The sequence below is a fragment of the Hydractinia symbiolongicarpus genome, chromosome 1, assembly GCF_029227915.1.
Source record: "Hydractinia symbiolongicarpus strain clone_291-10 chromosome 1, HSymV2.1, whole genome shotgun sequence".
Lineage (NCBI taxonomy): Eukaryota > Metazoa > Cnidaria > Hydrozoa > Anthoathecata > Hydractiniidae > Hydractinia > Hydractinia symbiolongicarpus.
The window spans coordinates 14,126,276-14,146,923 of record NC_079875.1 but is presented as its reverse complement, the minus strand read 5'-3'; the positions used below and the strand labels follow the sequence as shown (position 1 = coordinate 14,146,923).

General features: G+C 35.6%; 2 protein-coding genes across 5 annotated transcripts in view; one reads left to right on the top strand and one right to left on the bottom strand.

Moving 5' to 3' along the window:
• Positions 1-20,648, top strand: part of LOC130641376 (E3 ubiquitin-protein ligase NEDD4-like) — a 68,761-nt gene that overhangs the window by 22,168 nt on the left and 25,945 nt on the right. The gene's annotated exons all lie outside the window — the stretch shown is intronic.
• On the bottom strand, positions 11,158-19,970 carry LOC130641399 (asparagine--tRNA ligase, cytoplasmic-like). 4 transcript variants are annotated; one of them, XM_057448190.1, is made up of 18 exons: positions 19,607-19,970; positions 16,564-16,754; positions 16,069-16,319; positions 15,853-15,942; positions 15,609-15,687; positions 15,225-15,382; positions 14,896-14,982; positions 14,685-14,741; positions 14,546-14,586; positions 14,103-14,339; positions 13,866-13,935; positions 13,576-13,641; positions 13,387-13,415; positions 13,161-13,245; positions 12,735-12,782; positions 12,389-12,472; positions 12,145-12,207; positions 11,158-11,418 (listed from the first exon to the last, which is right to left on the bottom strand). In XM_057448190.1, the coding sequence occupies exons 2-18, from the start codon at positions 16,736-16,738 to the stop codon at positions 11,218-11,220; spliced, it is 1,821 nt and encodes a 606-aa protein (XP_057304173.1). In that variant the 5' UTR covers positions 16,739-16,754; positions 19,607-19,970; the 3' UTR covers positions 11,158-11,217. The 4 variants fall into 4 exon arrangements, with proteins under 4 accessions (XP_057304173.1, XP_057304192.1, XP_057304183.1 ...); XM_057448209.1 differs by having other exon boundaries at positions 16,564-16,649; positions 19,607-19,948; XM_057448200.1 differs by lacking the exon at positions 16,564-16,754 and having other exon boundaries at positions 19,607-19,951.

Below are 20,648 nucleotides of genomic sequence, written 5' to 3'. Positions count from 1 at the left end.
AGAAAAATGTATATACATCTAATGCATCGAGAACGAAGCAATGGATGAGCATCATTCCAACCTGAAGTAGCAAAATATAAGAAAAAAAAGAAAAAACCGGAAATTTAATACCAACAATGGGAACAGAATGTTAAGTAAGGTCCATACGACAACAACAAGGGACAAATAAGCAACATCTGAAACTTAAGCAACATTAAGCCTAAGTCCCGCGCTTTAGGTTGGTTGATGTCATTCGTGACAAACGTGAAGCAGAGAAACCAGTCTAGCGGTTCACAAACCCGGTGGTCGAATTTACGACAGATGAAAGAAGTTACAGATGCGCCAAGACACAGTAATAAACTTGGCAAAATAAGTGTCATTTTTCACGATAATCCATTAGTTACGTTCAGAACAATTAACATGTGAATTATGATGACAGAAAATACATTCCAAGAGCTCGTGCATAAAAGAAAAACATGTGTATATTTTTTTTTAAGATTCTACAGACTCTAAAACCTTCGCTGGCCCTTTTTACGTCAGTGTTACTGTTTGAAGCTAGAAATGCAAATCATTTTAATTCAACTGAGTAATAAAGCCTAAATGTTTTCCGACCTCATTCTCAAGGAATTTTACCCTTATCCCTCGTGAAAGGTTGAAGACCTTTGTAACCAGGATCCTACTTCTTTAGAGGATTGCACGGGCTGTTTTACACGTCCCAAGCCCTTTTTTTACCAACTTGGTTGTAACGTTGTCCCGGTTTGCCCTGAGAACGGGAGTGCTTTATTACAATTTAAGGGCCATTTTTGTTTAACTCTTTCTCCTAGGACACAGGTTCAAAGCAGTTGTAATAGCTACAGCATTATCAGACACATTAAAATTGGTGATGGGAATATTTTTTAAATGCAACAAATCCAAAAACAAGATCTTCATATCTTAATTCTAGAAGAGTAATAATGCGACCACAAATTTGATGACATGACATCACCTACCACGTGACACACGTGTGTGGGAAACCCGTGTGTTGTCTAATAACAGAAAGGTTTCGTTACGTCGCCTCGGCACCCTCGTCCCCAGGGTTTTTTGTCTTTTTGTTATGACCCTAGGGATAAGGGTGGTCGCCTCGGCTCTTCCTATGTTTATTCTACTAATGTTTTCTTTTCACATTTTTTACGTATGAAAAAAAATATTTAGCCTACACAGTCGAAAAATTTTGAAGAAATAAAAAATGGTAGGCTTGAGATGAAATTTATTATTACAGGACGTCCATCCTAAATTACAGCGTTCTCAACTGTTGTTACCTTAGTTACAACGTTTATTACACGACGACAACGACGGTTTTTTAAGTAATTCTTAAAAGATTGCTAAAAGATGTTTAACATCTTAACATAAATTTTTAAATTTATATAGTTGCGGTCACTTATCGGGGTTCATTAAATTCTTTATTTAAAGCCTAAAGGAAGAAAACTTTCTTTAACCTTTTGCTTATGTCAAAGCCGCTGGATTTTTGTATTTTCTTGCGGTTGCAGTGATTTTTAACGGACATCTAATTTTAATGTCTCGGACACGTCCGTCCGTTTACCTTGTATTGGTTGCGTCACGTAAAAATAATTGCGGAGAAGATAATAATTGATCGTGCACGTATGATGTGGAACATAGAGATCGAATAGTAGCTGCAGTTTTTCGAGATCAGATACATTTTACTAAAACATAGAATAGCGCGAAGCCTTTTGGCAGTTGTAAATTCCTTAGTGACTAAGAATTACAGCAAAAGAGATGATTTAGTTGACTAGAAATTTTACTAGAAATAAGAAGAATGTAGGTTTAAGTCTCCATTTCGTTGCTCTAGTGCTGTTACCCCATTTGGAGCTACCTAATTGACCTGCGAACTTTTTAACAAGCATGTTACTGCCGTCATACTGATATCTGGTGATGGTGTAGCATAGCCACAGTCGTGGGAGAAGGAGAGCCAGTTGTTAGGATGGAAACCCTAAGAGCGTAAACTTTCCGTAACTACCTTACAATCAAGCGCTTTCACAAAAACATCTTTAAACCCAACCTCGATCCCAGGGCCTTATATCAAAAAACGCTACAGGCCCTGGGTTCGAGGTTTGTTAAAACCTGTAGAGTCGCGTCTAAAGGTCAGTGATTTTTAAATGATTTTTAACATTTTGACAACAACAACAACAGCAACAAAAAAAAAACAAAAAAAAACGGTGCACAGACATTTTTAAAAATAAGTTTTATCTAAGTTTTCTCTTTGGGATAAATACTTTCCATTATACAATATTTCCTTTCTTACATTCACCGATCAACGAGCTGAGATGGAAGATCAATTAGCGTTTGTTTTTTTCGTGAAAGAAGAAATCAGAAATTTCCTACTTTTAATTAATAAACAACAGCAGATGTTAATTACAGCTATCGTGCGCATGCGTAATGAAGTTGTTTCGTCACGCACGTGTTTATTTAGAGGCACAGAATTTATGCTATTTTAAACATTAATTGCTCTGCATTGTGTTTTGGTAATTTGTTTTTATAAAAACTGTCTGCAAACAGGGAACACAGTCTAGTATGGGGTCGAGATAATCGAAGTTAAAAACCAAACGTGTTTTTAAAAAGCAGAACCGTTGTCACGACGTTTTACGGTGATGAAGGATAGGTTAAGCCGGAAGTTCTTTAACCTTTGATAAAGACCTAGAAAAATATTGTACGTGTACCTTTAACCCATTTGCGTATTGCATTAGTCAATTGCAACGTAACTAGACTGTATATAACCTAATTTTCTGGCGTTACGTTTATAACTGTACGTGTCAACAGAAAAAAAACTATTTTTTACAAAAAATTAATTGTTTGGTTTTTTTCAAAACCAATCATTGCTAACCATTTTGACCTGACAAGGTCATAGTTCAAAATATTCTGAGATGTCTGACATTCTATTGACGTACACGGATTAAATCAACTTTTCCGAATTAAATAAACAAATTGGTATCAGCGAGACAAAACAAGGCAAAATCTTGTTCGTTTTGACACGGTTAAAGCGGCTTTTAACAAAAGCCTTTTTAGCCGCAGCTACAAACGTTAAAATGCAACTCTTTTTAAGACGAGTCAACGCCCCAAGCGTTTGAAGCGGACATCTTTTTCAACAACTAATCAAAAGACAGAAAACACTACCATCTTTAGTATTATATAAAGTACCGTCGTTCAAGCGCAAAATGCGGCCAAGAACGCTCTTATTGAAACGGACCCTACAATTGGACGCAGAAATTTTAAAGTTTTCAAAATCTAATCGTTACTTAAGAGTCAAAATTTGTAAGAGTGGGGCACGTCCTGATATAAATTTGTTTCCTTATATTTCGGGGTATGTTGTAATACCGCCTGCAATACAAAAACAATACAAAACTTAAGGTTCAAAATTTTATAATGATAGAGTGATAACCAATTTTAATAACTAGTCGCTAGCCCGTGAAAAATCTACGGGTTCGCCCGTCCTTTTTATACCGCATTGCGTGCTTCTCGCTATTGCGCAGCTAAGCTACCATTTTGCGTGACAGACAGACAGACAGACGGACGGACGGACGGACGGACGGACGGACGGACGGACGGACGGACGGACGGACGGACGGACGGACGGACGGACGGACGGACGGACGGACGGACGGACGGACGGACATATCTTAATTCATATCTTAATTCTAGAAGAGTAATAATGCGACCACAAATTTGATGACATGACATCACCTACCACGTGACACACGTGTGTGGGAAACCCGTGTGTTGTCTAATAACAGAAAGGTTTCGTTACGTCGCCTCGGCACCCTCGTCCCCAGGGTTTTTTGTCTTTTTGTTATGACCCTAGGGATAAGGGTGGTCGCCTCGGCTCTTCCTATGTTTATTCTACTAATGTTTTCTTTTCACATTTTTTACGTATGAAAAAAAATATTTAGCCTACACAGTCGAAAAATTTTGAAGAAATAAAAAATGGTAGGCTTGAGATGAAATTTATTATTACAGGACGTCCATCCTAAATTACAGCGTTCTCAACTGTTGTTACCTTAGTTACAACGTTTATTACACGACGACAACGACGGTTTTTTAAGTAATTCTTAAAAGATTGCTAAAAGATGTTTAACATCTTAACATAAATTTTTAAATTTATATAGTTGCGGTCACTTATCGGGGTTCATTAAATTCTTTATTTAAAGCCTAAAGGAAGAAAACTTTCTTTAACCTTTTGCTTATGTCAAAGCCGCTGGATTTTTGTATTTTCTTGCGGTTGCAGTGATTTTTAACGGACATCTAATTTTAATGTCTCGGACACGTCCGTCCGTTTACCTTGTATTGGTTGCGTCACGTAAAAATAATTGCGGAGAAGATAATAATTGATCGTGCACGTATGATGTGGAACATAGAGATCGAATAGTAGCTGCAGTTTTTCGAGATCAGATACATTTTACTAAAACATAGAATAGCGCGAAGCCTTTTGGCAGTTGTAAATTCCTTAGTGACTAAGAATTACAGCAAAAGAGATGATTTAGTTGACTAGAAATTTTACTAGAAATAAGAAGAATGTAGGTTTAAGTCTCCATTTCGTTGCTCTAGTGCTGTTACCCCATTTGGAGCTACCTAATTGACCTGCGAACTTTTTAACAAGCATGTTACTGCCGTCATACTGATATCTGGTGATGGTGTAGCATAGCCACAGTCGTGGGAGAAGGAGAGCCAGTTGTTAGGATGGAAACCCTAAGAGCGTAAACTTTCCGTAACTACCTTACAATCAAGCGCTTTCACAAAAACATCTTTAAACCCAACCTCGATCCCAGGGCCTTATATCAAAAAACGCTACAGGCCCTGGGTTCGAGGTTTGTTAAAACCTGTAGAGTCGCGTCTAAAGGTCAGTGATTTTTAAATGATTTTTAACATTTTGACAACAACAACAACAGCAACAAAAAAAACAACAAAAAAAAACGGTGCACAGACATTTTTAAAAATAAGTTTTATCTAAGTTTTCTCTTTGGGATAAATACTTTCCATTATACAATATTTCCTTTCTTACATTCACCGATCAACGAGCTGAGATGGAAGATCAATTAGCGTTTGTTTTTTTCGTGAAAGAAGAAATCAGAAATTTCCTACTTTTAATTAATAAACAACAGCAGATGTTAATTACAGCTATCGTGCGCATGCGTAATGAAGTTGTTTCGTCACGCACGTGTTTATTTAGAGGCACAGAATTTATGCTATTTTAAACATTAATTGCTCTGCATTGTGTTTTGGTAATTTGTTTTTATAAAAACTGTCTGCAAACAGGGAACACAGTCTAGTATGGGGTCGAGATAATCGAAGTTAAAAACCAAACGTGTTTTTAAAAAGCAGAACCGTTGTCACGACGTTTTACGGTGATGAAGGATAGGTTAAGCCGGAAGTTCTTTAACCTTTGATAAAGACCTAGAAAAATATTGTACGTGTACCTTTAACCCATTTGCGTATTGCATTAGTCAATTGCAACGTAACTAGACTGTATATAACCTAATTTTCTGGCGTTACGTTTATAACTGTACGTGTCAACAGAAAAAAAACTATTTTTTACAAAAAATTAATTGTTTGGTTTTTTTCAAAACCAATCATTGCTAACCATTTTGACCTGACAAGGTCATGGTTCAAAATATTCTGAGATGTCTGACATTCTATTGACGTACACGGATTAAATCAACTTTTCCGAATTAAATAAACAAATTGGTATCAGCGAGACAAAACAAGGCAAAATCTTGTTCGTTTTGACACGGTTAAAGCGGCTTTTAACAAAAGCCTTTTTAGCCGCAGCTACAAACGTTAAAATGCAACTCTTTTTAAGACGAGTCAACGCCCCAAGCGTTTGAAGCGGACATCTTTTTCAACAACTAATCAAAAGACAGAAAACACTACCATCTTTAGTATTATATAAAGTACCGTCGTTCAAGCGCAAAATGCGGCCAAGAACGCTCTTATTGAAACGGACCCTACAATTGGACGCAGAAATTTTAAAGTTTTCAAAATCTAATCGTTACTTAAGAGTCAAAATTTGTAAGAGTGGGGCACGTCCTGATATAAATTTGTTTCCTTATATTTCGGGGTATGTTGTAATACCGCCTGCAATACAAAAACAATACAAAACTTAAGGTTCAAAATTTTATAATGATAGAGTGATAACCAATTTTAATAACTAGTCGCTAGCCCGTGAAAAATCTACGGGTTCGCCCGTCCTTTTTATACCGCATTGCGTGCTTCTCGCTATTGCGCAGCTAAGCTACCATTTTGCGTGACAGACAGACAGACAGACAGACGGACGGACGGACGGACGGACGGACGGACGGACGGACGGACGGACGGACGGACGGACGGACGGACGGACGGACGGACGGACGGACGGACGGACGGACGGACATATCTTAATTCATATCTTAATTCTAGAAGAGTAATAATGCGACCACAAATTTGATGACATGACATCACCTACCACGTGACACACGTGTGTGGGAAACCCGTGTGTTGTCTAATAACAGAAAGGTTTCGTTACGTCGCCTCGGCACCCTCGTCCCCAGGGTTTTTTGTCTTTTTGTTATGACCCTAGGGATAAGGGTGGTCGCCTCGGCTCTTCCTATGTTTATTCTACTAATGTTTTCTTTTCACATTTTTTACGTATGAAAAAAAATATTTAGCCTACACAGTCGAAAAATTTTGAAGAAATAAAAAATGGTAGGCTTGAGATGAAATTTATTATTACAGGACGTCCATCCTAAATTACAGCGTTCTCAACTGTTGTTACCTTAGTTACAACGTTTAGTACACGACGACAACGACGGTTTTTTAAGTAATTCTTAAAAGATTGCTAAAAGATGTTTAACATCTTAACATAAATTTTTAAATTTATATAGTTGCGGTCACTTATCGGGGTTCATTAAATTCTTTATTTAAAGCCTAAAGGAAGAAAACTTTCTTTAACCTTTTGCTTATGTCAAAGCCGCTGGATTTTTGTATTTTCTTGCGGTTGCAGTGATTTTTAACGGACATCTAATTTTAATGTCTCGGACACGTCCGTCCGTTTACCTTGTATTGGTTGCGTCACGTAAAAATAATTGCGGAGAAGATAATAATTGATCGTGCACGTATGATGTGGAACATAGAGATCGAATAGTAGCTGCAGTTTTTCGAGATCAGATACATTTTACTAAAACATAGAATAGCGCGAAGCCTTTTGGCAGTTGTAAATTCCTTAGTGACTAAGAATTACAGCAAAAGAGATGATTTAGTTGACTAGAAATTTTACTAGAAATAAGAAGAATGTAGGTTTAAGTCTCCATTTCGTTGCTCTAGTGCTGTTACCCCATTTGGAGCTACCTAATTGACCTGCGAACTTTTTAACAAGCATGTTACTGCCGTCATACTGATATCTGGTGATGGTGTAGCATAGCCACAGTCGTGGGAGAAGGAGAGCCAGTTGTTAGGATGGAAACCCTAAGAGCGTAAACTTTCCGTAACTACCTTACAATCAAGCGCTTTCACAAAAACATCTTTAAACCCAACCTCGATCCCAGGGCCTTATATCAAAAAACGCTACAGGCCCTGGGTTCGAGGTTTGTTAAAACCTGTAGAGTCGCGTCTAAAGGTCAGTGATTTTTAAATGATTTTTAACATTTTGACAACAACAACAACAGCAACAAAAAAAAAACAAAAAAAAACGGTGCACAGACATTTTTAAAAATAAGTTTTATCTAAGTTTTCTCTTTGGGATAAATACTTTCCATTATACAATATTTCCTTTCTTACATTCACCGATCAACGAGCTGAGATGGAAGATCAATTAGCGTTTGTTTTTTTCGTGAAAGAAGAAATCAGAAATTTCCTACTTTTAATTAATAAACAACAGCAGATGTTAATTACAGCTATCGTGCGCATGCGTAATGAAGTTGTTTCGTCACGCACGTGTTTATTTAGAGGCACAGAATTTATGCTATTTTAAACATTAATTGCTCTGCATTGTGTTTTGGTAATTTGTTTTTATAAAAACTGTCTGCAAACAGGGAACACAGTCTAGTATGGGGTCGAGATAATCGAAGTTAAAAACCAAACGTGTTTTTAAAAAGCAGAACCGTTGTCACGACGTTTTACGGTGATGAAGGATAGGTTAAGCCGGAAGTTCTTTAACCTTTGATAAAGACCTAGAAAAATATTGTACGTGTACCTTTAACCCATTTGCGTATTGCATTAGTCAATTGCAACGTAACTAGACTGTATATAACCTAATTTTCTGGCGTTACGTTTATAACTGTACGTGTCAACAGAAAAAAAACTATTTTTTACAAAAAATTAATTGTTTGGTTTTTTTCAAAACCAATCATTGCTAACCATTTTGACCTGACAAGGTCATGGTTCAAAATATTCTGAGATGTCTGACATTCTATTGACGTACACGGATTAAATCAACTTTTCCGAATTAAATAAACAAATTGGTATCAGCGAGACAAAACAAGGCAAAATCTTGTTCGTTTTGACACGGTTAAAGCGGCTTTTAACAAAAGCCTTTTTAGCCACAGCTACAAACGTTAAAATGCAACTCTTTTTAAGACGAGTCAACGCCCCAAGCGTTTGAAGCGGACATCTTTTTCAACAACTAATCAAAAGACAGAAAACACTACCATCTTTAGTATTATATAAAGTACCGTCGTTCAAGCGCAAAATGCGGCCAAGAACGCTCTTATTGAAACGGACCCTACAATTGGACGCAGAAATTTTAAAGTTTTCAAAATCTAATCGTTACTTAAGAGTCAAAATTTGTAAGAGTGGGGCACGTCCTGATATAAATTTGTTTCCTTATATTTCGGGGTATGTTGTAATACCGCCTGCAATACAAAAACAATACAAAACTTAAGGTTCAAAATTTTATAATGATAGAGTGATAACCAATTTTAATAACTAGTCGCTAGCCCGTGAAAAATCTACGGGTTCGCCCGTCCTTTTTATACCGCATTGCGTGCTTCTCGCTATTGCGCAGCTAAGCTACCATTTTGCGTGACAGACAGACAGACAGACGGACGGACGGACGGACGGACGGACGGACGGACGGACGGACGGACGGACGGACGGACGGACGGACGGACGGACGGACGGACGGACGGACGGACGGACGGACGGACGGACGGACGGACGGACAGACAGACAGACAGACAGACAGACGTATACGGGTATTATAATATAGATAGTCGTTATCCTGTGGAAAAATCCACGGGGTCGCCCGTCCTTTAAATTATCCCGTTGCAACAAAGTGGACAGAAATATATCGCATTTGGTATTGGTGCGCATTTTAAAAATTTCGTGTTTCCGTTACGGGACACGGTTTTCGCGGACACACAGACAGACAGACGACGGCTATTATTAAAGAGATATTCAAAATTAGGTGTCCGATGGAAATTTGTTGTTTACAATTATTTTGCCTATAGGCGAATGTGCCTTGATGTAACCACACAAGTTACCTTTTAACTTCTATTAGTATGTGGTGTGTACTATTGAATTAGAAGAAAAAATTCATGTAGTCTATTGTGAAAAAAATCGTTCCCTAGATAGCGACGTTGATATCAGACAAAAACCATGGAGACGAGGATGCGTTTTTTGAGTTAACTAGGGTGACCAGGGTGGACTTCAGTTTTGCCCCTCACCCCCTCGGAGACTACGGGTATGGAGAGAGACAAAGGGGTGGTTGAAACAAAAAGAATATTTCTTATCAGCTAAAAATTTCTCTTTCGCGGATTAAATTGAAGTGAGAGAAGTTTATTACGTTTTTCCATTTTCTTAATCAGGCGTATATTCATAGCTTTCTGTGTCTTTTTACAGTACACGTATTTTTTTGTAACTGCACACAATTCTGCAAAAAAAATTCTGCAAAATGACCAATACTTGATATAAACAAACTTGTTTTTGACCTACGCGGACCCAACTTCGTCATTAGGGATTTTTGTCTCTCATTGGTGCTGCGCTAATTGATAGGCCTGACCAACTCCAGGACTCGGATTTTTTAATGTTTTTGCGATTTTGACTATTGTGAGAAATTTTGCTTGTATTTATTTCAGCAAGTCCACAAGACAACAAGGACCAAAGCGGTATTTGAAGGACACGACTACGAACTTGGCAAATTTACTCTTTTCGGCCTAAGTTGAAACATACCTTACAGAATCTTTCATTTTTCAAAAATAAATCGCAACCTTGTCCCCAAAACTATTTTAGCTTTCAGGACGTCAAAATATAAAAAGCTTAATAAGTCCAAGGGAAGAGGTTGCTTTCTTTATTCCTTCCATTTATAAAAGAACTTAATAAGACAGATCTTTAACATAAGCATCAGAGACAGCGTAAGACGTATTTTGCTTGAACACAACAGAAATCACCCTTAAAAGTAACATTTAAAATTAAACTAAAAATCATTAGTTTAAAAACTAATATTTTTTGTCCGTTTTTTAACCAGGGAAAAGTGGGTAGCGGAGAGTCATGCATCTCATCGTCGTGATTATAAAAAACGTTCACGCATGACCAGGGAACCTTTTGCACGCTGTTTTTTTTATAAAAATAAAAAGATTTTAACCATGCTGGTCATTTTTCTATTGTTCTACACGTAGACCTATTGTTTTCAACCTGAAAATCCAACCTGGTATTTTTATAAGCATATTCCTATTTAAAAAACGCTCAATAATTTTAAGCATTTAGAATGAGTGACAATTTAGGGCGGCCAGCGAATTTTAAAATTCCAGGACTTTTTCGGAAAAATTGATTTTCAGGTCGATTTTTTAATTCTAAGTATAGTATTCAAAAAAAATGTTCCGAACCAGATTAATTAATTCGAGCTGTAAAATATATGGTTCTAAATGAAAGCGCACACATACTGTTTTCGCAGGACTATTTTCTAAAATGGTTGTTTTTCCAGATTATTCAGGACCAAGCCCTTTGGCAAATTAGCTAGAATTTTCCGGGTTTTCCAGGTCCTTATCCTAACACTAGTTCGCAGGACCTTTTTCTAAAATGGTTGTTTTTCCTCCAAGCTAATTTGCCAAATTATCTCAAATTTTCCTGATTTTACCAGGCGCTAATTCTAACACTAGTCCATCCTATATTAACAACGTGAATCCCCCAAACAAGTAACAACAAAATAATGCAACAATATAACTAAAACATCATTCTTTCCAATACCTTCCCCTACATCAAAACAAAAATATTTTCTATCTAAGGTGTACAACGCCCTATAAATCGCGGGTAGAAGCACACATCTCGAATATGGTAACGATTGGTCAACCAAGTGACAAAACGATCTAAGCCGAGGCCGTAACCTCCATGAGGGCAGGTTCCATACTTTCTCTGGTCGGTGTACCAGTAATAGGGAGACGGATCCAGCTTCTGTTTTTGAAACGCTTCCATCAGCTCATCCTGTAGTGGAAAAAGAGCCATATGACACAGAACTAACACAACATGGGTAGCGATGCAAAAATTTCATGTTAATATAATTATAGAAAGGTTGTCGCTTCTTTACGATTCATATTGCTCTCCCAACCTTGCTATAAAATGGACTTTTTCGTGCCAAAGTTTGTTTGTACTGAAGCTTGTTCGGTAATACTTTACCCCGATTTTGCGATACCTTCCATAAAGAAAAATTTAGGTTCGAAAACTCAGCTAACCAATTCACATAACCGATTTTATTTTATTTTTAGGAAACCCACCTATCTACTTAATTTAATTTAGATATTTCTATCTAAATTAAAATCATCAATATCAAAGACATCAACGTCTTATTCACTTGGCAAGGTAAAATAAATCACAACCATCATGAAAGCACAGCAATTTAATGACTCTGTTGCATCACTGCTTTTTACAAAGAAAAAAAAAACAAAAAAAACAAATCGTTTCATTAAAAACAATGAATCATGTCTGAAGATTGAAAAATGACGTGGAGGTAACTAACATTCCGCTTAGCTTGACTGAGATTAAGCAATACGAAAGAGGCATGTCATCAAATATTATTAGTTACACTATATTTGCCAGCCTACATGGCCACACACACACAAATAAAATCATTTTCATTTAATTAGAAATTCCACCGGCTGGCTGTGTAATAGTCTGGGCAGTTCATTAACATGTCACATATTCGTCACTTACATTATTATCCATTCTCATGGAACCACCAACAATTTCACCCACACCAGGCATTAGTAAATCGACCTGCAAAAATATAAAAATAAGTAAGGGAAAAGACAAATGATGGACTCTTTGCTATAGTGTTCTAAGCAATGACTTACAAAACCGTGACGATCATACACACAAAAGAAGAACAAACATTAAACCACGTAAGAACACAAAATATAAAAAGACACACACACACACAAACAAAACTATCACTTACCGCCTCCGCAACTCGTCTATCTTTAGGGTCCTTCTGCATGTAGAATGCTTTCACATCAGCAGGAAATCGTGTAAGCAAAATTGGCTGCAATACAAACAAAAAATAACATGCATCAAACTAAAAGTTCTAGATAAAATAAGTAGGCTTACACGGACAGAAACAGGTAGGCTTGCGCGGACAGAAACAGGTAGGCTTGCACGGACAGAAAAAAGTAGGCTTGCACGGACTGAAACAGGTAAAGTGCCTTAAACGGTGCGATTTATTCATACACATGCAATGCGATTTTGTTGAAGCCAGAGCCTTCTCAACAATTGCATAATGCTTGAAGCAAATAAAGTGGACATACCTCTCCAATAGCATCTGTCATTCTTCTTTCAGGCATCTCTGGAATATCCTAAAATAGTTAAGATTGATAGATGTATTCCATACCAACCCATTCTACAACACAAGGGGCAGGCTTTAAGCGACTCTTTTGTTGAATATAATCTGCTACAAATTCAGACAAGTCCTTAAATTGACAGCCATTAAGGACAGGCAGAACATTACCTAGCGGCAAACAAGAAAACATCATTATATACATGTGCTCGAACAACGAAACTTAGGTGTAGGACTTTCACGTTCTCCATTGAGTCCACATCACACTTTAAGACGTGAAAATCCATAAAGAACAACTTTTAGTAGAAACTAGATTTACTTTTTATAACCAGACAAAGATAACACCGCTTTATATTTTCTAATAACAAAGAATATACAAAACAGAACGAAACCATACCTCTCCAAATTCATAAAACGTTCCATCTTCTTTTTTGTAACCATCAGCTTTTAACCACTCAATAGCATCACTGTAACTCATGCGTCTACAAATATAATAATAGAAAGTATTAGCGACCACGAATCTAACCATTAAAATGCAAATGTAGGGCGTATACAAAGATTTGGGAGCGCATTTTTCACTGGACTTGGCAGCGCACTGTTTAGTTGACAATGAATGCACTTACTTAAAAGGTCTTTTAGGAGGTTGAAAGTCCTAAACGAAAATTAAATTAAATGATAAATTTAAAATAAAAGCTGCGGTGCGGATAAATATTTGTTTGGTCGTTTATACTGAAAATAATGGAAAAAAAAGCAATTCAAGATCAAAATTTAAATTTTGATTAATTATAACAACGTATTAATGCTTTCCTCACCGGATAAAGATCTTTTAGCAGCAACCCTTCAGGACTCTTTAAAAATCGATCAACAACATCACACACCTAAAACACAAACGAATGTATTTAAAATAAAATAACTTTTAATTGTTTGGCGGCAAAAAAAAAAAAACTCTTGTATTCTTATTGTGTCCCTGCCTTCGTAATAATATTAATCAAGGAAGATGAAAAAAATGACTAAGTAATGAAACTAAAAGTGTAGAAACCATTTCTAAAAAGAAGAACCTCTTATGAGATTATCAAAAGTGAAAAAATTGTAGTTTTCTTACCAAATCCTCTATTCTTGTCAGCAGTTCTTCAAAATCAATGAACGGGCATTCACCTTCTATATGGGTATATCTAAATTTAAACTCAAGTTTAAGAAAGGCGAGAATTTGACTGTCAAGAGAATGCTTGACAGAATGCCAGTGGAAATAACAAAACTTGTCAGGTCAGAAGTCTTAAAATCTTCAAAGTCATGGACTTGACACAAATCAACAATTAATTATTCTATAAAGCATACATACTCAGCCAAATGCCTTCTCGTTCTCGACGTCTCAGCTCTATATGATTGAGCAATACAAAAGCAGTCGCCGACAGCAGGTATGGCAGTTTCAAGATACAACTGAGACGATTGAGTCAAATATGCCGGATCACCAAAATAATCAAATTTAAATAATGTGCTACCACCTTCGCATTGTGTTTGTACCATTGTAGGCGGCGTGACCTCCACATATCCTCGGTCAAAATAATGGTCTCTAAAACTAAAAAAACAAAACAATCAGTACATACAGAATAAAATCCAAAAGAATGAAATTAATTTTCAGTAGAAATTATACCAAAAATGTGCTACTCAGTAACATAAAAAAACTGAAGGTAGGATATTCATTCTATGAATATTGAATGCAAAAATTGCATTAGCGTGTAATTTATGTTTTAAGAATATATAAATATATTTTTATATATTTACCATTGTGTTACTCTTGATCTTACGCGTAATATTTTTGAAAGCTAGAAAAGAAGATGATATAGTTTAAAACATCACCTTGTCACAGCAACAAGGACACAGTTTAGTTAAGTTAAGGGTTACAGTCAAAAACAGGTCTTACATGTTCACCTCTAAGAGCAAGATGCCTATTGTCTAACAATGTGTCTACATTGGAATTCTAAATGGAATAACAGAGAAACAATTAAAATACCTCAATACCTTGATAACATCTCTGAGGTGCCAGGACGATATCAGTTGTTGATATTAGTTTTATCTTTGCACAGATAAAAGTAAAACAAACATTGACAGTCATACTATTTATAAACTCTTACTTCGTTTACTAAATTGTCTGCACCACCTGGTGGAGCAAACCCAACCACCTCCCAATAATCTACAATTAATTCATGACCTCCTGGAGCCTAAAACAATATAATAACAATTTCTTTATATGTTAATATTTATTTGACTTGATGAGGCAGGACAAATGCGATATCTTATTTAAAACTGCCTTAGACAGTTTGTTAAACACCTTCCCTGATTTTTGACACCAAATTCTGAATTTTTTTCTTATACCCCAATGTTTGCTAGAAACAATGCTTAGTTAACGGTTCCAAACAGGTACTTTAATGACCACAAAAGAAATACATAAGCTCAGACTTACTTCTTTTCCCTCAGGAACTTCTTTTAACGTACCAAACACAGCCACAGTGGACTCCGTACTAAGCCTAACAGCATTATAAGTTTGACACAGCTTCTCAGCAAGAACACACTGCAAAAATCCAGTACCATCTCTTAGCACAATGAACATAAGATTTTTGCCTAAACTTAACAAAATCTGATCACATTCAATGCAATATTCCATGTTGTTGGTTGTTTGCTTTACGATTATGATTTAAACACTTGATTCTTTTAGAAAGTTCTCAGTTGGATTGAATCTGGCTATATGTAATAATTTTCTTGATTGGAGAAGCATCTTTTGTCACAAAAATTATAAAAGCATCGTTCTAATTAAAAACTACACAAAAATTCTAAAAATCATATGTACCTTGCTGTCTTACGCGATGCGCCCATCCAAACAATTTGACTCGCTGTTCTCTGTGGTCCTTTGTGTCTCTGATTTTTATCTATAAATGTACCATTATTAACAGAGGATTTGAATGATAAACATGTGAAAAGCAAACATGTGAGTCCTTTGCACTCTGAAAGCATTTTTAAACTAAATAATAATATATAGATCCCAAATCATTCACAATTCAAATTAAAAGGGGTGAAAAACATGTGAAACTCACTCGTTTTGCTACAGGCAGCAATTTATCCTCCTCTATGATGATTTTTTTTGCTTCTTCTAAATTCTTTTCATGTTGAGCAGCTTTTTCAGCCTAAATTATATAATTACTGTGTCACAAATTTGGTTTCTACAAAGAGCAAACCCAAAGATTGAGCAAAAAATATCAAAAAAAGTTAGCTGCTAAATCTTCAAACAAAACTTAAAAAAAATTTAACACCTCTCTTTTCTCACGATCTTCAGCTTTCCTTTTTTCTTGACCGAACAGCTTAGTCATTTTCTTTAACTGTGCCTTAGCTATAACTTCAAATCCAGACTTTTCAGCATCTTTTACGTCGACCATTATTTGTGGAAATGGTTCAGATTTTGCATGTCGCATCGCTTGGAGTACAGTCTTGTATGGTTTACCTTCTGTTCCATCTCCAGTTTCATCATTGCCACTCTTTTCTGATGTATAAATTGGAGGCATGTCTAGAGGATAATAAAAACTCTCTTTTAGTTTGATGAAAACCATCAATAATATTTTATACAAAAAAACTTCTTTTTAGCCACTTTTCTGACCGTTTTTATTTACTGCAAAAAACGGTCACCAAGTGTAAACAAATGGTATCAACATGTACACTATACTGTTGCAATTTATTTAATGGCTGTGTATAAAGTATCATATTGATCTATACTAAAACATATAGATAGGCAACATATGTATCAGACTAACCTCTAATTCCTAAAGTGCAAAGTTTTTGTGTGGGAAAAATGATTGGGAAGACTTGTGCTCGAACTATATGCAGAGGTAATGTTTTTCTAAAATTTGAAAAGTGTCTCTGAACAAGCCTTGAAGCTGACAGTATACGTGTGGCTGATAGTCTGGTTAACAAATAGTTACAGCTCATTCCTTTCAGCAAAGACCTGAGATAAAAATGAGACATTGCGTACTATGATGTAAACAACATTTCAAAAAAATAAACATTTTACTTGTTCATGATTTTTTCTAATTCTTTAGTCTTTTGTAGTATATTTAAAGAAGAGAAGGACAGTATTGTAATTAAACACATGAAATATATATCCATTTTGTCAGACATCCATTTTTTACAAATCATATCCATGAAGAAGTGCCATACAAATTGTCCATGCTTCACATCTTTTTAATGTTAAAAGAGGAGGGGGTGGGATTATGTGGCGTTAAAATCAACAATGTTAAAATTGGCCTTTTGTGCAGATTTTAAGGAATCACAAATACTAAATGGTAAGAAATAGAGAACACAAAACAGTTAAAATTGGTGATATAAACAAACACAGGTAAAATATTTTATTAATACTAGTCAAACCAGTTAAAACCCATCTTCAGAAGATAACCACCTCTCTCTTCTTCTACTAATTCCCCTGTTTTCAGTACAAATGATACTATGATGGCTAAGTTTAAACAAATGTTTGTGTAAAGGTATTCAAAGACTTTTCTATACACAACTTTGGAGTGCCTGGGGTTGTTGTTCTACTAATAAATTTTTATTTAAGTAGAGGTATGCACAATATATTGTACAGGATTATACAATTATATACAATATATTGTAGGAGTGGAAACTGTTGGGTGCACCTTGTAGGCTCTGTGTCTATTGACCACATTCTTCTATTATTAAGGATTTAAAGGGAGGCATGAAAAATGATGCTGTGTGGTCGTTCGCACACCATAACTAATTTCAAAATATTTTGGTATTTGATGTTTGCATGCCAAGAAATTCCATGGCGTGCAGTGGCTGTTTGCATGTGCAGAATAACAAATCACAAATTGTTTACTGAAAGGCACAAAGGCCGAATGGATTATACAGTGGTTGCATTTTTTGTCATTACTTCTTTCATGCAGAAAACAATTGGGAGCGTCTGAGCTTGTGACTCAGTAGTAGAAGTACCTTCCTTGTTCAGGTAGCCAAAATGTTTTTATATTGATAACTATTATATTGATCTTCTTTAATTAATCTTTTTTAACATTAGTCAACTGTTTTACGTTTCAAAATGTTAATCAAAAAATCCAATTCGTTGGCTACCTGCCATTAAGCATCTGTTATAATAATACTAGTCAATAACCCGTCAAAAAATCCGAAGAGGCCACACGTCAGCAACATATCAACTCTGCGGGCAACCCAGAATGAAGCTGCATGCAGCCATTTTGAACACACAGAATACGGCTATTAATATAGAGACAGAAACTGGGCACGTCTATCTGTAACTGGAAAAGTAGATGTGTTTATTTTTCCTTGATGTAGCCAAAAAGGTATGTCCTATTTGTTAACTGCCTACATGCTATGGCATGATGTTAATGAATTTAGACTTCAATTTAATAAAAAAGATTAATAAAGCAATTGCATTGCACTTTTATGTTTAAGGCATAATATGTTAAAATCGCTAAAAATAACTGCCGTCATCTCCCCACATTGGTAACTAGGGGCTACCTGAGATCAAATAGGGTAAATTCCCCAAAGCTGGGCCAACTTACTTGTTTCTGAACACATGGGTTGATGACTTTATCAAAAAAACCTTATAACCCAATATCTCTGTATCCGTTTAATAAAGGTACATGATCATTTACATTTTCTTGATCAGAGTATAAAATCTATACAATACAGGAAACTGGTATACAAATCAAAATGCAAATAACTGTTCTTTTTCATTGTCATTGTGCCTAAATGGATTTTTCCACAAGCTTTATCAATTAGTTGTTAAATAAACATGTTTTTGGTGTGTGAATTATTGCTGAATTGTGAATTAAGTCAAAACAAAATATGGCACTGACACTGTGGTCAAACAATCCAGAAAAATGTTTCAAGAAAATCATATCATAAATTTAGAAGGGTATTCTGTTTTCCCCCAAATATGACTTTATTCTTATGTTTGGGGCCTAACAAACATTGTGGTCAAATGTTCCTAAAACATTTTTGTTTGAAAGTCATATCAAAATTCAGGTGAGTGTATTTTTTGCACCAGATGTGATTGCCATTGCCACAAGAATACAGACTTGCAGTTAGTGTTTTTTATAGATGAATTCTGTTGTTTACATTTTCAGCTGTAAGCTCCTTTGGTTTTGGCATTTGCGTGGCAGGAAAAAAGACGAGGGCACTAGGCGAAGCAAAGTTATAACCAGTCCATTTCTTAGCAAAGGTATTCTTAGGTCTTTAAATGAATTCAAATAAATCAGAAAGCATTAATCTACACACAATAATAGTTTATAACCCCAATGATGTTATTGTGAGAAGAAATCTACAGGAAAAGACCTTTCTTCACCAAATCCTAGCATCTTTTTTCCTGCCATGCAAATGACAGAGCCAAAGAGCTTACCACTGAAAAGTAAACAAATGACGCCACACTGGAATCCGTATGCCTACCACCACCAACCTTTGTGTAAAAAAATTGCCTCTTGGAAAAATCAATGGAGTATTTTTAAGGGCAACTTATGGCTCAGGCAGGTGTCATATTTATGTAATAATACAAGACAAAAAAAAAAAGAAAATATTGATTAGTTAGCAGTTTGTTTTTAGTTTATTTATTTATGAATGTCTATGAAATTGCTGAGCTGGTAAGTTACTAGTTACTTTACAAGAAGATCCATCAAACCATATAAAAGCCCCCTGTTTTCATTAATTCTTGTAATTCTTAGAAGAGACAGAGCAAAATGAGGCACTCGTTGATCTTTTATCTAACTAGCTACTAGCTAGTAGGATAAAAGAGATGAAGAAAACAAAAATTTATAAGCTCAACAATTTGATTACCTGAAACACTCATATTTTTAACTTTCTCAACAACGTCTTCCTGAGGCATAACTAGTTAGCACTAGAGCTTTAAATCTTTGATTTACTACTTTATTTAACGTCTTCTAAACTGTCCAGTTCCGTTTTGATCTTTTTTGTTGTTTATCACAATCCGGGCTGATGTAACACGTGAATGATGAAATGAAAGCTCTTCGCCGCCGGAGTTTATAACACAACAATGTTGTCTGGTCAATCAATCCTCCAATCATTCATCTCTTGTTATCATATTATAACTTCGAAAAGGTTCTTTTATTCTAAGCATGTTATCTTGTTTAAAATATGTATTTTTTATTTTAAATTTTACATTTTAATTGTATATATATCCGAGAGGAAGGGTGTTCTCACTGTTCGGTAAAATCTGCAACTTTGTTTTTGTTCTGGCTATCCATTTCAGAAGCTTAATAATGGTTAAGTACAAAAGTTTTTATGCTTGTGTTCATGTCGATTTTACACGGAAGTATGACATAAGCCATCTTGGCTATAGCCCTATAATAGTTTTTTAAGAAAAAGCAGATTTGTTTATTCTCTTCGCTTTTCTCTCCTCCTCCAAACCCTTAAACTCTTGTGTGCAGCTATTATTGTTAGCTATAGTTTTCAGCAAACAATTTAAACCTGGAGGATCTTTCATATAGTTAGGACTGCTCAATCAGTACTTTTATGTTGTGGTATATTGGCAAGCCAGGCTGAATAAACCTCATAAGAGGAAACCCACTTTTACATAAGTGTGAGCTTTTAAATTGAAGTCACTGCTTCAAAAGTGAAAGTAATTTATTGTAAAACTTCCCTGGTTATAATTTGATTTAAATTTATTCTGGGTGCTACAAAATGCTAAGTTGGTAACACAGTACAAAAAGTATGTGTATTGGTGGTTACACACAACTACTAGCTAGTTGCAACTAGTTAGCTAGCTATAGCTAGGTAATACTTGTATATTAAAAAATATTTATTTTTTTCTGTTAATTAAAATGATTGTGTAATTTCTACACAATCCTAGAATAGAATA

What these genes read in the sequence shown, in the direction of transcription:
- LOC130641399 (XM_057448190.1), bottom strand. Translation starts at nt 16,738, where the DNA reads ATGAGCTGTAACTATTTGTTAACCAGACTATCAGCCACACGTATACTG. An exon ending in AGATCAAGAGTAACACAATG is followed by an intron (nt 14,340 to 14,545) that starts GTAAATATATAA and finishes TTGTTTTTTTAG; the next exon opens with TTTTAGAGACCATTATTTTG. An exon ending in ATAGACGAGTTGCGGAGGCG is followed by an intron (nt 12,208 to 12,388) that starts GTAAGTGATAGT and finishes ATATTTTTGCAG; the next exon opens with GTCGATTTACTAATGCCTGG.